General features: G+C 34.8%; 1 protein-coding gene and 1 long non-coding RNA gene across 12 annotated transcripts in view; one reads left to right on the top strand and one right to left on the bottom strand.

The window, feature by feature from the left end:
- The window catches only part of LOC106867422 (NGFI-A-binding protein 1), a 223,322-nt gene that overhangs the window by 176,513 nt on the left and 33,329 nt on the right, over positions 1-13,480 (bottom strand). Inside the window, exon 1 of one of the 11 annotated variants that reach the window (XM_014912294.2) lies at positions 8,742-8,960. The exons of 9 other annotated variants lie outside the window; for them this stretch is intronic. In XM_014912294.2, the coding sequence (XP_014767780.1) occupies positions 8,742-8,836 (95 nt within the window). In that variant the 5' untranslated portion in view covers positions 8,837-8,960. Of the gene's footprint in view, positions 1-852; positions 1,207-8,741; positions 8,961-13,480 lie in introns of those variants that run through there. One more of the 11 variants, XM_014912298.2, reaches the window with a different exon arrangement.
- The window catches only part of LOC128249664 (uncharacterized), a 15,408-nt gene continuing 11,010 nt past the window's right edge, over positions 9,083-13,480 (top strand). The window contains exon 1 of the long non-coding RNA XR_008265775.1: positions 9,083-10,380. This is a non-coding gene — a long non-coding RNA (uncharacterized LOC128249664). The remainder of the gene's footprint in view (positions 10,381-13,480) is intronic.

The following is a 13,480-nucleotide window of genomic DNA, read 5'->3' as shown; positions in this document are numbered from 1 at the left end:
ATATATATATATATATATATATATATATATATATACACAGAAAGAGAGAGAGAGACACACACACACACACACACATTTATACATACAGAGAGATTGACTGATAGATTACTCAAATTGACTGAAATATTATGATAAAAAACAGATATATTTGCAGACAAATTGCCAAATCTTTAAAAGTTTTAAGAAGATTTACTGGATTTATAAACCTAGCAATGAATACTATCAGCTTTATCAAGGATTGTTCAGTTTAATTGCTAGTGTTTATTTACTAGCTAACAGAGGTGAAATTAAAGTTTAGATAGTTCTTTAGTAGTTTAGCACTGATGGCATCGGAAAACATCAAAGAAACTAACACATAGCTGTTATTTCTTTTATCTAAAACAATTCATGTATTCTGTGTGTGCGTGTATGAGGAGTGGGTTTTGAAGAAAAGAAGTCGCAGGTAATAAAATAATCATGTATGTATGTAAACATCAGTTAGAAAACTATTTAGATATTACTAACAATTAAAACGAAAAATTAATATAAACAATAAACAAATAAAATGTTCATCCAATACTTTCTAAATCAACTAAATAAACAAAATAAAATGTAAGATATCTCGAAACAAACTTGAAAATAAAAGAAAACTAGCATAATCCAATGTTGGTAATAACATTAATAAGGCATCGATTAAGTATTAAGATATAAACACTGAAAATGAGAAAGAATAAGAGTAAATGTTTAGGCGATGCTATAAATAATAAGTCTAAGTGAGATAGAGAGGAAGATCTTTGAATGTAGCTTGCCAACAACAACCATAACGAATAAAAGAACCTATCTTTGAACAACTAAGTTCCACAATGCACTCACATAGGCCGCTGCCTCCGAGAACCACTCTGTAGATAGTGATCCATAAGCTTTGGGGATCAGTTACAGGAAAAACAGATTCAAATTTCATCATCAAAGTAAAATTCCTTCCATGAGAAAGCTTCAGTGGAGATCACAACTGTAGTTGACAGAGGTCTACCATTAATGGCAGTGCTTTTAAGGATTAATGGATTAAATGAAGAGAGCTAGTCTGAAAGAGATTTGCAGGAGAGTAAAGCAATAGGCTGCTGCTAAGAATAGCAGAGAGAGACGGAGAGGGATAGAAAGGAGGAGATGCTGAAAGTTGGGACCTGTGACTTGCACTGATTGAGGAGGTATCTGTTCTGATACTAAAGAGGAGGAGCATGCTGTAGATGCAAGAGCAGGGAGGGAAACAACTAATATATGTTTTATGCACTGAAGGAATTGGCAATGCTAGTTCTGAGGAGAATATATCAGAGGAGAATTCTATTTATTTATTCAAAAGCTATTTACATTGACTGGGTCAGCAGCTACTCTTTGTGGACTCCTGGTGAAGGTGACAATTTGATGGATGGAAGCAGCATTTAAAACTATATAATATTAGCACCGTTTATCTATTTTCTGTTGTTTACTTAGAGGAATTCTTGCTAAGAAAAACATGATTTTTCCTTCAGAAGATAGAGATAATGTTTAAGGAACATATAAAAAAATAAAAAAATCATTTCGAGTAAGATTTATTTATTTTATCCAATCTCAGAAAATCAAATCAATTATTTATCATTTTAGAATTTTGAGAAATATGATTAGAATTGTTTGGAAAAAGCAATTATTCTCCACCATCCATGCATGCACACACGCACAAATACAAACACACACACACACAGCAATTATGGCTCCTCCCCAATTAACTTTGCAAATGAAGTAGAAACAAATTAAAATTATTAAAAGTATATATATATAAATTTTGCCTTTTTCACCATATTTGGAAAAATTGTGGCTCCATATAACATTCAACCAGTGTCTCACATAAGTTTTTTCTTTCTATAATTTACTTTATTTCCACAGTTGAGGCAACTTAGCCAAAATATCGATAAATATAGATAAAAATTAAAAACGAAATTTTTAAATTAAAATTTTCAATAAACAGAGTAACAGGAATTTTGCAATATCAAATTTTGGACCAATTTTTAAGAAATTTTTATGCAAAATACATAAAATACATGAACCAGGTATAAAACGTGAAGGACCTGATCTTTATATTGATAATTCAACCTTGGCACCACAAAATTTTTCATAAAGCTGTAGGGTTTTCAGAATGATGACACAGACATGCATGTGCATACAAAATGACAAAACCAAGCTTGTTTTTGGAATAGAGTGAATTTTCTTAATTTTTCAATAAGGGTTGTTGTAAAGCCTTGTGTCATCCTTAATTGAGCTGACCTTTGATCAGAGGCATTTGAGCCAAGGCCATCCCATTTTGTTTTCAGGTATAGTGTATCTGGGGCTACATTACCTACTGTATTTTCTTTTTAAAATGATAGGGTGTGGTGTAAAGGAGATATGTCTGTTGCTTCTAGCAAATCAAGTAGTAATACAAAGAAGGGCTTTCTCATTTAATGTTATTGCTTGTAAGAAAATAAATGTTTGTTTTAGGTCGGTCTTGAGGAATATTACTAATGCCTCTGCTTTATACCTGTTTCCACAGAATAACCGAATAAAAAAATACACTTCAAAACATCGGTATTATAAATAAATTCACATATTTAAAGAAGTGTTAAATCTAAATGTGAGAAGAAATTGAATTACTTCCATTCCAAGTTTGATAAGAATAAAAATATTTACAATCTGCTTCAAGTAAGCCAAACTGAAGAAATGAAAATTTTAAAATAAAATTCATTTCAAAAACTTATTTATTTTCCTTTTAATAAATATATATCAGAAATTGTAAAATAAATCTTATAAATTTGAAATATAAAATGATTTTAAAAATCTGACAGATAATAGTGTTTAAACGAGTTTTCATATCGTTACGTTGCTGTTTAGCTCCAGATCAAGCAGTTAGACATTCCAGCTGTGACCATCCAGTTTTCATCAGTCTAAAACTACCTCACTTATTACGTCTTTCCATTTTTCTTAGACAGTAGAGGGTGATTTGACTTCTATTATTATAACGTTAAGTAACCACAAGTAGACGTGTTCTCCTGCTACACGATGACATGGGTTGAAACAAGTTTACCAAACTGTGTGTGTGTGTGTGTGTGTAGTCTCACTTATCTACCTGAACGAACATTTTTAAAGCTCTCCAAACAACTACCTCATCTCTCACATGTGTCTTGGCCTACTACCAACTTCACAATACTATTTTTTCCAATGCACTGAGGTTAGATATATCGTGCAAGATTATCTGCCCTGTTGCATGCATTAATACGTGTTAAAGTCATTAAATAATTAGATTTCACCGAAATCCAAGACAATGAAATGTGTTGAGAAGTGAACAGTTACAGAGAGAAGGTAATAATATTGTGTATTTCTGTTGAGTTAAAGCTGCTACAAGACAGGCAGGCTGGCATAAGCACATGGTTGACACTTAGATGGGTGACCTTTCAGAAAACAGTCAATCAGTCAGGTGTTATAGCAGCTAACCTAGTTAGAAGAGTGTCCAGGCGCTTGTTTAAGCACAGAAAAACGTGAAACTGCGAGGCACAATACATAGTGTTGGACAGCCAAATGATGACCTGGACACGTTAGGTGATCCTAATTATTCAGTTGCCTACCTCTGCAGTAGTGACCAGGATAACTCAACCCCCAGTTACAGTTTTATTAAATTAGTCGATATATGATTCCAACTATTTTCTGAATTTCGATCGATTCATCTGGTGACCAAGCACTCTAAAATTATCTTATTGTAAACAAAATATTTTGGTGGTCTATAATGATACGTGTGGAGGGATGGGGGGGGGCAGAACAAAAACTGTAATTAATTAGAAAACTAATAATAGTTGTGTAAACAAAGAAAAAACAAGTGTGAATGAAGAGAGTTGCGTTACGAAGAGGGAAAGAGAAGAAGAAAAAAAAAAGAGGGGAGGATGTTAATGACTATAAAAAGGAGCATGCGCTTTCAAAACCATGTGGCTATAGAAAACACATCAAGCTGTGAGGTAACAGCTGCTGAAGTAAACAGTAGCGGGCTGGTGGGGAGAAGAGATGGAGACGGCTGAGGTGAAGAAGGTGGAGCAGGAATTGACTCAACAGTTGGTAGAGTAAATATATATTGGCACTTTTTTTTTTTTACAGTGGCTAGTGGCAAATTTGCTAATGTTTCTTTAAAACTCGAAGTGACTAATTTCACAAGAAAATAAACAGCAAAAAAATAAGAAGCTTTTAAACTTGTAAATTTATAACTGGCATCAGAAATTGTACTAAGGGACAATCGCAATCACACGTAGTAAGATGGTAGGAGATAAAATAATAAAATATCCTTTTTAAATTACATGAAAGAATAGGGGTAAATAAACCTGAATATTATAAATAGAGGTAAAGGGGCGAACTGATAGAATCTTTAGCACGATGGACAAAATGCTTAGCGGCATTTCGTCCGTCTTTACGGTCGGAGTTCAAATTCCGCCGAGGTCGACTTTGCCTGTCATACTTCTGGATTCGATAAAATAAATACCAGTCAAGCACCGGGGTCAATGTAATCTACAAGACCCTCTCCCCCAAAATCTCAGGCCTTGTGCCCTACAGTAGAAAGGAATATTATAAATTGAAGAATTTTAATTTTCTTGTTACTAAATAATTTATATTATAAGAAAGACTATTTAACAAGAATAAATATTCTTTTAATTTGAATTAAGGAGAAAAAAATTACGAAAAATATTATTTGTAAAGATATCATGTTTTAAATCTTAACTTCAAGAACAAATGACACAGAGCCCTTTTGTTTCGATTGGACTTTGATAATTTATTCTAAATCAAAACATTTGCTTTTGTAGCAAGTATTAAGAGTATATTTAAAATCTGTTTGGTTTTGAAAGATAGATTGGGTATAGTAAAACATCAGGCCACAAGGGATCTAATCTAATGGCATAGAAAGAAAGCAAACGATGAAACTTCTATGCGGCCAGACGAGCAGCTAGAAATAGCAGACAAACCTCATTTAAATGAAATCCCATTGTTTTAAATAAAATTTTAAAACAAAATATGATAGATGGAGCGATCTAATAGTTTCCGATAAACAAAATGGGGTTCCATCTTTGATAATCAAGAATGAAGTACCTTTGAAAATACGGACTTCTCGGTCAAGATTATATAGGGTTCAGCAATACCAGATATGAACCAAGGTATGTTTTAAAATCAATCAAAATAGGATAATTTAAAGAATGACAATATTGCAAGTGTAGCGAGATCGGCATTTGCTAAGGCAGAGGTACATACAGGAGAAGAGTTGGAAGTAATGTACAGGTTAAAATCAAACCATATTTTTTAAAAAATAAATAAAACTGCAGGACATGTAGGTGCTAAACTGAGGTAAGCTATCTGTTGTGGTGAAAATGAAAGTGATGAGTTCAGTGATGTTGAGGGCTACATGAAGTATAAATTGTCATGTTGAGGTTGAAAAAGCCACACGGTTGGTCTAACTATTGATCTCAAGTTGAAAGAATAGGTTTAATAGTTCTTTCAACACACGTATTCACATCAAGAATCTTGCACACCAAATACACATACGAAAAACTATACACAATTACCATAAGGTAAATAAAACTATATGCATCTATAGTGAGAAAGATTAAAATAGTTTAAGAATGGCATTTTTACATTCCGATTTTGTTCATTCTTAGATTAAATAAAGGTACCAGTAATTCAATAATATAAAATAAAATAACCATGTTATAGATATCTCCCCTTACAACAAAGGTGTTTAAAAACAACATTTAAATGCTGCCAACTTATGGCTCTTTAAACATATCTAATCATTACATCCTCATAAATATCAGTTTATTTTTCTTTTATGCAATAAAGTAATAGTATTTCACTATATTTACATAGCTAATATTATTGGTGAAGGCATGGGAGTCACAAAATCTGTTTTTCTCCTAAAACGCAAATAACATTATATATATATTTACAAACATCAGGCTACAATGTCAAAATTCAACACCACATAAATCTACCACAGAACCGCATTTTCATGTGTTTATTGTATTTCACAGAAGGCCACATCAGTTGCGAATGGAATTGCTTGGGTTGATTGTATTACCTTTTTTCTTTCCTTAAAAGAATTATGAAGCTAAGTGTTAGAAGACAAGACATTCGTATAAGTTTATGTTCAAACGGAACAGTTCGATATCACGGACAAATCGATTAGTTCCATGCGGGGGACGCCACTTCATGGATCAGGTAGCAGCAGTTTTGGTCTGCCTTCAACTTGTCTACCTCTTCCTCCTCATCGTCCAAGCGATGGCGTCTTAGTTTGAAACTGTACCCAGTTGGAAGTTCTTGTCGCTCAATAATTCATTTCACAAATTCTGATATTGATAAATAAGCGAGTGGGGAATGAGACTGTGTGGCGTTCATTATCTCAAGCGGAGTCAAGAGACACTACAACCAGGGGCTGAAAAGCAGCGGGTCGCGTAACTTTATAAGTACAGCGCTCGCAAAATGAGACCTTTAGTGGGGCTCGGTATATTAGGAACGGGTGAAAAGGGAGATCTTGATTTTAATACATTTCAAAAGGGTCTCAGATGGCTTAATCCAAGGTGCAAAAACAAAAAATTCACCAACCGACAATCAAAAACTGCAACACAAGCACCACTCCCCTGGGAACTAACTTCCTAAGTCAATGACACTTGCCAAACAATTAACATATAATATGGGAACAATAAGCTTCCTTTATGAAATATTTTATAAACATAGGCCACTTCCTCCTGTATGATTTGTGCGCGTATGTGTATATCTAAACACAATATTTGATCAAATGACTCCCAACCGTTTAGAGGTAACCCTAGCAACATTTTCGGAATATAGTAGAGAACGGCAACAATAAAAACACCGTAACTATATTGCATATGTACGTATATACATACATATACATACATATACATATGTATATGTGTGTATACATATATATGTGTGTGTGTTTTATATATTATAATGTAGTAGGAAGATTTCGGTGAGTGAACATGTTGCTCTAGAGCACATGGTAGATACACCTAGTCAGGGTTTATAAATAAATTGCATACGATCCAACGAGAAGAAACCTACGCAGTTGACTGACCAGTTAAAAGAATAGCAGCTAAATTACCTTCGAATCACACCTTGTCTTAAAAACAAACAGAAAAGAAAAAGTAAAAAAGATAATTATAGATATATTGTGATGTTTGGAAAAAAAGAAAAAAAGACGGTATGGTCACAATTAGGATGCCTTTGAATCAGAGGTTTGCTCAGTCAGGGTTATGTGGTGTGGTTGTGGCCTAGGGTTAAATAACTACATGTATGAATACATATGTAGACAGAAAATGTGTGAACTATGTCGTATGACAGACTACTATAGAGAAAAACGTTTGACTGTCTATGCACACACGCATACACACACCTATATCTATATACATATAAATATACACGCGCGCGCACATCTTTATATTATATATATCATATATATATATGTGTGTGTGTGTGTGTGTATGCAACAATGCATGTTGGTGAGTATATGGAGATCTATGGACAGGTAGGTAGGTATATGCGTATATAACGGACGACTTTACCATAACTTTCATACGAACAACACGAGATGCATCGGGGGTTTTATTTAACAAAGTAACGCAGCTTACTGGAAAGGACATTCGAATCCAATGGCACTGTTACGCACACACACACACACACACAAGACCATATATACATACATACACACACACACACACATATATATATAATTACATACATACACATAGTGTAGAGGAGCGCATGATATATATAACGCACACACGCATATTTATTCAACATCTTCATACGTACACACTAACATACATACACGCCTGTATATACTGCATTAGATGATGAGCTATTATATAGATACAAGAGGCAGCATATGTGCTGTGTATGTGTGTTTGTCTTGCTGCCAAGAAAGAATTTGGTGTGTGATGGGGCGGATGTTTATTGCCTGTGTAATCTGTTAGCCGTGAACTGAAAACAAAAACATGTTAAACTTGGAAATTTGGGGTTTAGGATTTTGGACACATTCATTTGTTATTATTGTTATGTATGTATTTCTTTTTAGTTCTGTTACGTATGTGTTACAAGAAAATCATCATTATGTAGTTGTCATTGTTAGTGGTTAGTATTATCATTATTATTATTATTATTAAAGAAGCAAGTTCATGGAGAGGAACAAACGACAAATGAGAAAAGTGGAGACGATCAAAGATAAACCATAAACGAGAGAGAAAGAGAAAGACACACGTGTGTGTGTAGGAAAGAAAGAGAGGGATATGTGTATGTAGATGTATGTGTGAGAGAAAGAGAGAGATATAGAGATAGATATGAGAGAGAGAGAGAAAGAGAAAAAGACGTGTGTATAGGAAAGAGATGAAGATATAGGTGTGTGTGAGAGAGAGAGAGAGAGAGACTGATGTATGTGAAGGATAAATATACAGGTAGATACAAGAGAGATAAAAGAAATCGATATATACGTGAAACACTTGAGATTAATATACATATGTATATATATATACATGCATATATATACATATATGAGAGTGAGAGCGATAGATGCAAGAACGTGTGGAGAAAGAGAGGGAGGGGGTTAAGGACAGAGTGATAGATTGATGTAAGAGTGAAGGAGGGAGAGAGAGAGAGGGAGAAAGAGAGAGGGTGCCGCAACACCATCGACAACACACTACACACACACGTACCAGGAATTAAAATTCCAATTCTCAAAGTGATTGGAATATTGAGTGAAAAGTTTCCTCGCTGCAAATGACGTGTGGCGATCTGGTGACGATTGCATCACAAGCCAGTTGAAGTAAGTTTACGATAGTTTTCTGCCATGAGAAGGAGCTGGATGAAGCGTCGTTTTCTCTCTCGTACTCCACTTGAGACACCAGCGTCTCCCTCACTCTCTCTTGCTCGCTCATTCACTCTATACTCCCCTCCCTCTCTTTTTCTCTCTTCCTCCAACACACTACTCTCTCACTCTCTCTTTCTTTCCCTCCTGCCACGCCAGATCGAGGCTGCTTTGCACAGCACTCCCATCTCCGACTCCCCACGTTCTCTCTCTCTCTGTCCCGTCCTCCCTCTTTCTTTCTGTCTCTCCCATCTTTCTCTCCCCTCCCCCCCTTTCTCAGTGTGTTTTTTTTCTTCTCCTCACCACCATCCCGCGTCACCTTGCACTACCACGCGCCCACCGCCATCACCACTGCATCTGTGACTGTCCGTACCGTTACCATTAGTAACTACCATCACCAGCGTTACTACGGTCAGAATGTAACATGACTACCATCATCATCATCATCATCATCACCACCACCACTACCAGCATAACTGTCACCAAGAATAACATGACCACCATCACCACACGTATCATCATCTTCATCATCATCATCATCAACAACAGCTCTATAACTTCTATATCACTACCACAACCACAACTATCATCATCAACATCATGATCACCGCCACAACATCGCATCGCAACACAACAAGCTCACTCAGTAACGACCACAAACATTACTATAGTATCCTTCCTGTCATCATCATCATCATCGTCAACAACCATTACAATCAAATCTTTATGGGGCCACTCGAAGTGCTAGGAATAGCAGCCAAATATTCCTGAAATCACACCACAGCAAAAGATGCACAGGATAAGGAAAATAAAATGTGATAATCACGACTGGAATGGTTCTTGACCATATGTCAGGTTGAAAATGGTGGTAATGGTTAACACTACCATCATAACAGCCATGAGTCGAAAGGAGCCTCTACGTGGTAATTTGATCTGCTAGAAATAGCACTCAAAGTTCTCCCAAACATTCTATCCGCTTAAAAAATATAAACGGATATTGGATAACGTTGTCAGGTGTGCGATAAGGTTAGAAAGAAAAAAACAGGATGGTCATGGTCGGAATGCCTTAGATCGAAAATGTAACCGATTGGGGCTGATCTGGGGTTAAACAACAACAAAAATCCGTGATCATCAGCAAACGCTCCCCCACCACCACAAACACCCACCTCAGCATCTATCGGTAACATCACTTCCGCCTTCATCACCCATATCACCACCTTCATCGTTGCCATCACAACAACCGTCATCGCAACCACCATTACAACCACTACTGCTAATACTACTACCAGTAGGTGGTCAATGTATAAGAGAGAGAGAGAGAGTATTTGTGTTTGTGTGTTTGTTAATTCAGCTCAGTAGCAACTACAACAGCTGGTTCTGTATGCTATTATCACTATAACAGCCAGCATCAGTGAACTCCTCCACACCAAGGTGTGTGTGTGCATGTGTGTGTGCGCGTGCACCAGTGACAACTTCTCACAGTTAAGGTAGGACTTCTTTGATTTATTTCCTTAAGACAACTAACCAAAGTCGTTTAAAAACAGGCCAAAACAAGACATGGCAGAAATAACAGCAGAGTATTTCAGTTGAAATTCACACAGTCTAACATCAACCCTCGGAGTTCAAGTTTCACGGGTGTTGATTTTGCTAATCAGCTATGAAGGGGGTCATTAAAAAAAAAGTATCAATTCAATATGCTATCATCACTGTGGGTAGCGAACAGGCAGAGAACTGGACAGAGTGGTTGATGTCAGTGGTTCTCAACTGGGGTCCATATCGGAGGGGAGAGGTCTGGGGATCTACAGTAGTATGCCAAGGGTCCATGGAAAAATTTTGCAAAAAACAGCTAGGTTTCTTTCTGTAACTGAAACGTTCCCTCAGGGAGTCTACACAAGTGAATGCAGCAAAACAAAATAGGGATTTTGAAAGAAGTCTTTTTAAAACTAGTTTTAAAACATTGAATGGCTACGGGTGGGGTGGAGGGCATCAAAATAAACTAGTAATCAAAGGGGACCATAGGTAAAAAATGGTTACCTATGGTTATTCTTTCTCTCTGAACTCAATGTTGCTGATATTAAATTCATCTTTTGGTCTTTTAGGGTTCATAAACCAGCAGTGGCATTGATTTTTTCCCTCTCTGGAACAAATCAGTTGTGACCAAACCTGAAAAGGAATGGACTTCGGCAATTCAAAGTGTCCAACATATGCCACATGTATATAAATAGATGGGAGGCCTAAGGAAGGAAGGGACCATTTTGCATGGCTCTGAGCCAGTATATGGAACCATTCCAGATATAAACAAGAGTCAATCTTAGTGTCCACATCACAAATAGCAACCAAATCTCATTGAAATCATATGCTACCTTCTAAAACAGGAAGGGCATATTGGATAATGTAGTCCAAAATATTTATGAGTAGTCTGAACAATAACATGAAAGTATCATGAGAGGAAATGTCATTGAACTGACATGGGTCTAAACAACACTAGTACCAACAACAATCAGCTATGCAGTAGACACATGTACCCTTTTTTAAAAACCCTTTTGATACCAACAAGCCTGGGGCAACCCCCTTAGCTCTATGACACAAATTTCTCATTCTTAAAGTGATGTAAATTAAAAACCTTCCATTTAAAATTTCATGTTCCAAACACCAGCTTAATAATGACAAAGTTATTTAACTAAATTCTTTCTTATTCCAAAATTAATTGAAACCAAGGTTATGTATTTCAACAGAAATATGGTAACAAAAGAGTAAAAAGAACTGGTGGGGGGTAGTAGTTGTGTTTTGGTTAACAGCAACAAATAGGTGGTTTTTTCATGAAGTTAAAATAAAGAACTGGAAGATTTTGAAGAAATCATCAGCAGTATGATGTGGCTTCACTTTCAAAAGTAGATACAATATTGACTGACAATATTGTCTCTTGAAGAATAATGTTCAAAATATTTTACCAAAAGGCATACACATACATGACATGAATGTACACATCTAAATACACATATACATTCACACACACACACTGAGAAATGAGCAATAAAAATTGTATTTAAGGAATATATACATATATTTATGTAGACATATAATATAGACATATCTATACATAAATCCACATATGTAAATACAAATATGCATATACACGTAAATATGCACACACACACACACACACACAAAGAAAAGAAGTGAAATGAAAAGAAAAGAAAAAAAGCTTTTGTAAATAACAATGAACATAGCTATGAACAGAGCTAGAATGTAAAAATACAATGATGAGTTGAAGAATAGATAAATAAATAAATATCACAATAGCTAACAATTAATATAAAAAATAGAAGTGTATGTGTATATGTATGCATGTATACACACACACACACATGCACATATACTCTGTATTTGTTTATATTTATATATAGGTATGCATATATATATATTTATTTTGTTTGTGCGTGCATATATATATATGTATATACACTCATATTTTTGTTTTATATTTATATTTGTGTGTGTATATGTATACATACATACATACATACACATGCATATATTGCTTATATGTATAAATATATATACATTCATCTACAAATGCATTTAAATATATGCAGACATAAATATACATATATAAATATATATATATATGTACATATTTTATATATATATATATATATATATATATATATATATATATACACACACACACAAACATCTATAAATAGATATAAATATACATGTATATGTGTCTGTGTGTGTATATATATAAAAACACATATATATATATACATATATACACACACACACGCAAACATCTATAAATAGATATAAATATATGTGTATATGTGTGTGTGTGTGTGTGTATATATATATATATATACATTACTTAAATCTCAGTTGTTATAAGTATGCGCATGTAAAAGAAGAATACAGCGAAAAAACAACTGGCAGATATATAATACTAACGGGAGGTTAAAAAAAAATGAGAAAAGCCATGGAATCTTAGAATAAAGGTAAATAAGTTGAAAAAGAAGAAATTGGAAAAAAAAAGATGGAGGTAAGAAAAAAAATGAAGACAGAAAGAAAGAAGGGAAAAAACGTGATTGCTGAAGTCAGAAAGAGCATTTGAAAGTGAAAAAAAAGAAAAAAAGGTAGACAAGTGAATAAACATATAAATATATATATTTGTATATATGAGTAAATATACAACTGCAAAAATATTGTGTAGAAGCACAGAAAGTGAGTGTGAAATTAGAGTCGAGGAAGAATATATGTGTAGTGTGTAAGAGAAATGATGTTAAGGAACAAGTATAGAGGCGAGGGAAATGTATTTGTGGCAATGAGAATGAATTTGTTTAAGTGTTAAAATGTGTTGAAAAGGTGGGGAAAATAAGTAAGGAAGAGAGTTATAGAGGAAAGTAAGAGGTACATGCTGGTGGTGGTGGTGGTGGTGGGTGGCAGCGGTGGGGGAGGGGGAACTAGTGTGTTGTAGAATCTTTTATCTACTGCTACTTGTTTCAGTCACTAGACTGCGGCCATGCTGGAGCACCACCAAGAAGGGATTTATAGTCAAATGTATCAACCCTAGCATATATATATATATTT

This window comes from Octopus bimaculoides, chromosome 17, assembly GCF_001194135.2.
Source record: "Octopus bimaculoides isolate UCB-OBI-ISO-001 chromosome 17, ASM119413v2, whole genome shotgun sequence".
In the NCBI taxonomy this organism is placed as follows: domain Eukaryota; kingdom Metazoa; phylum Mollusca; class Cephalopoda; order Octopoda; family Octopodidae; genus Octopus; species Octopus bimaculoides.
The sequence above is the reverse complement of the archived record's forward strand: the minus strand, read 5'-3'. Positions and strand labels throughout refer to the sequence as shown.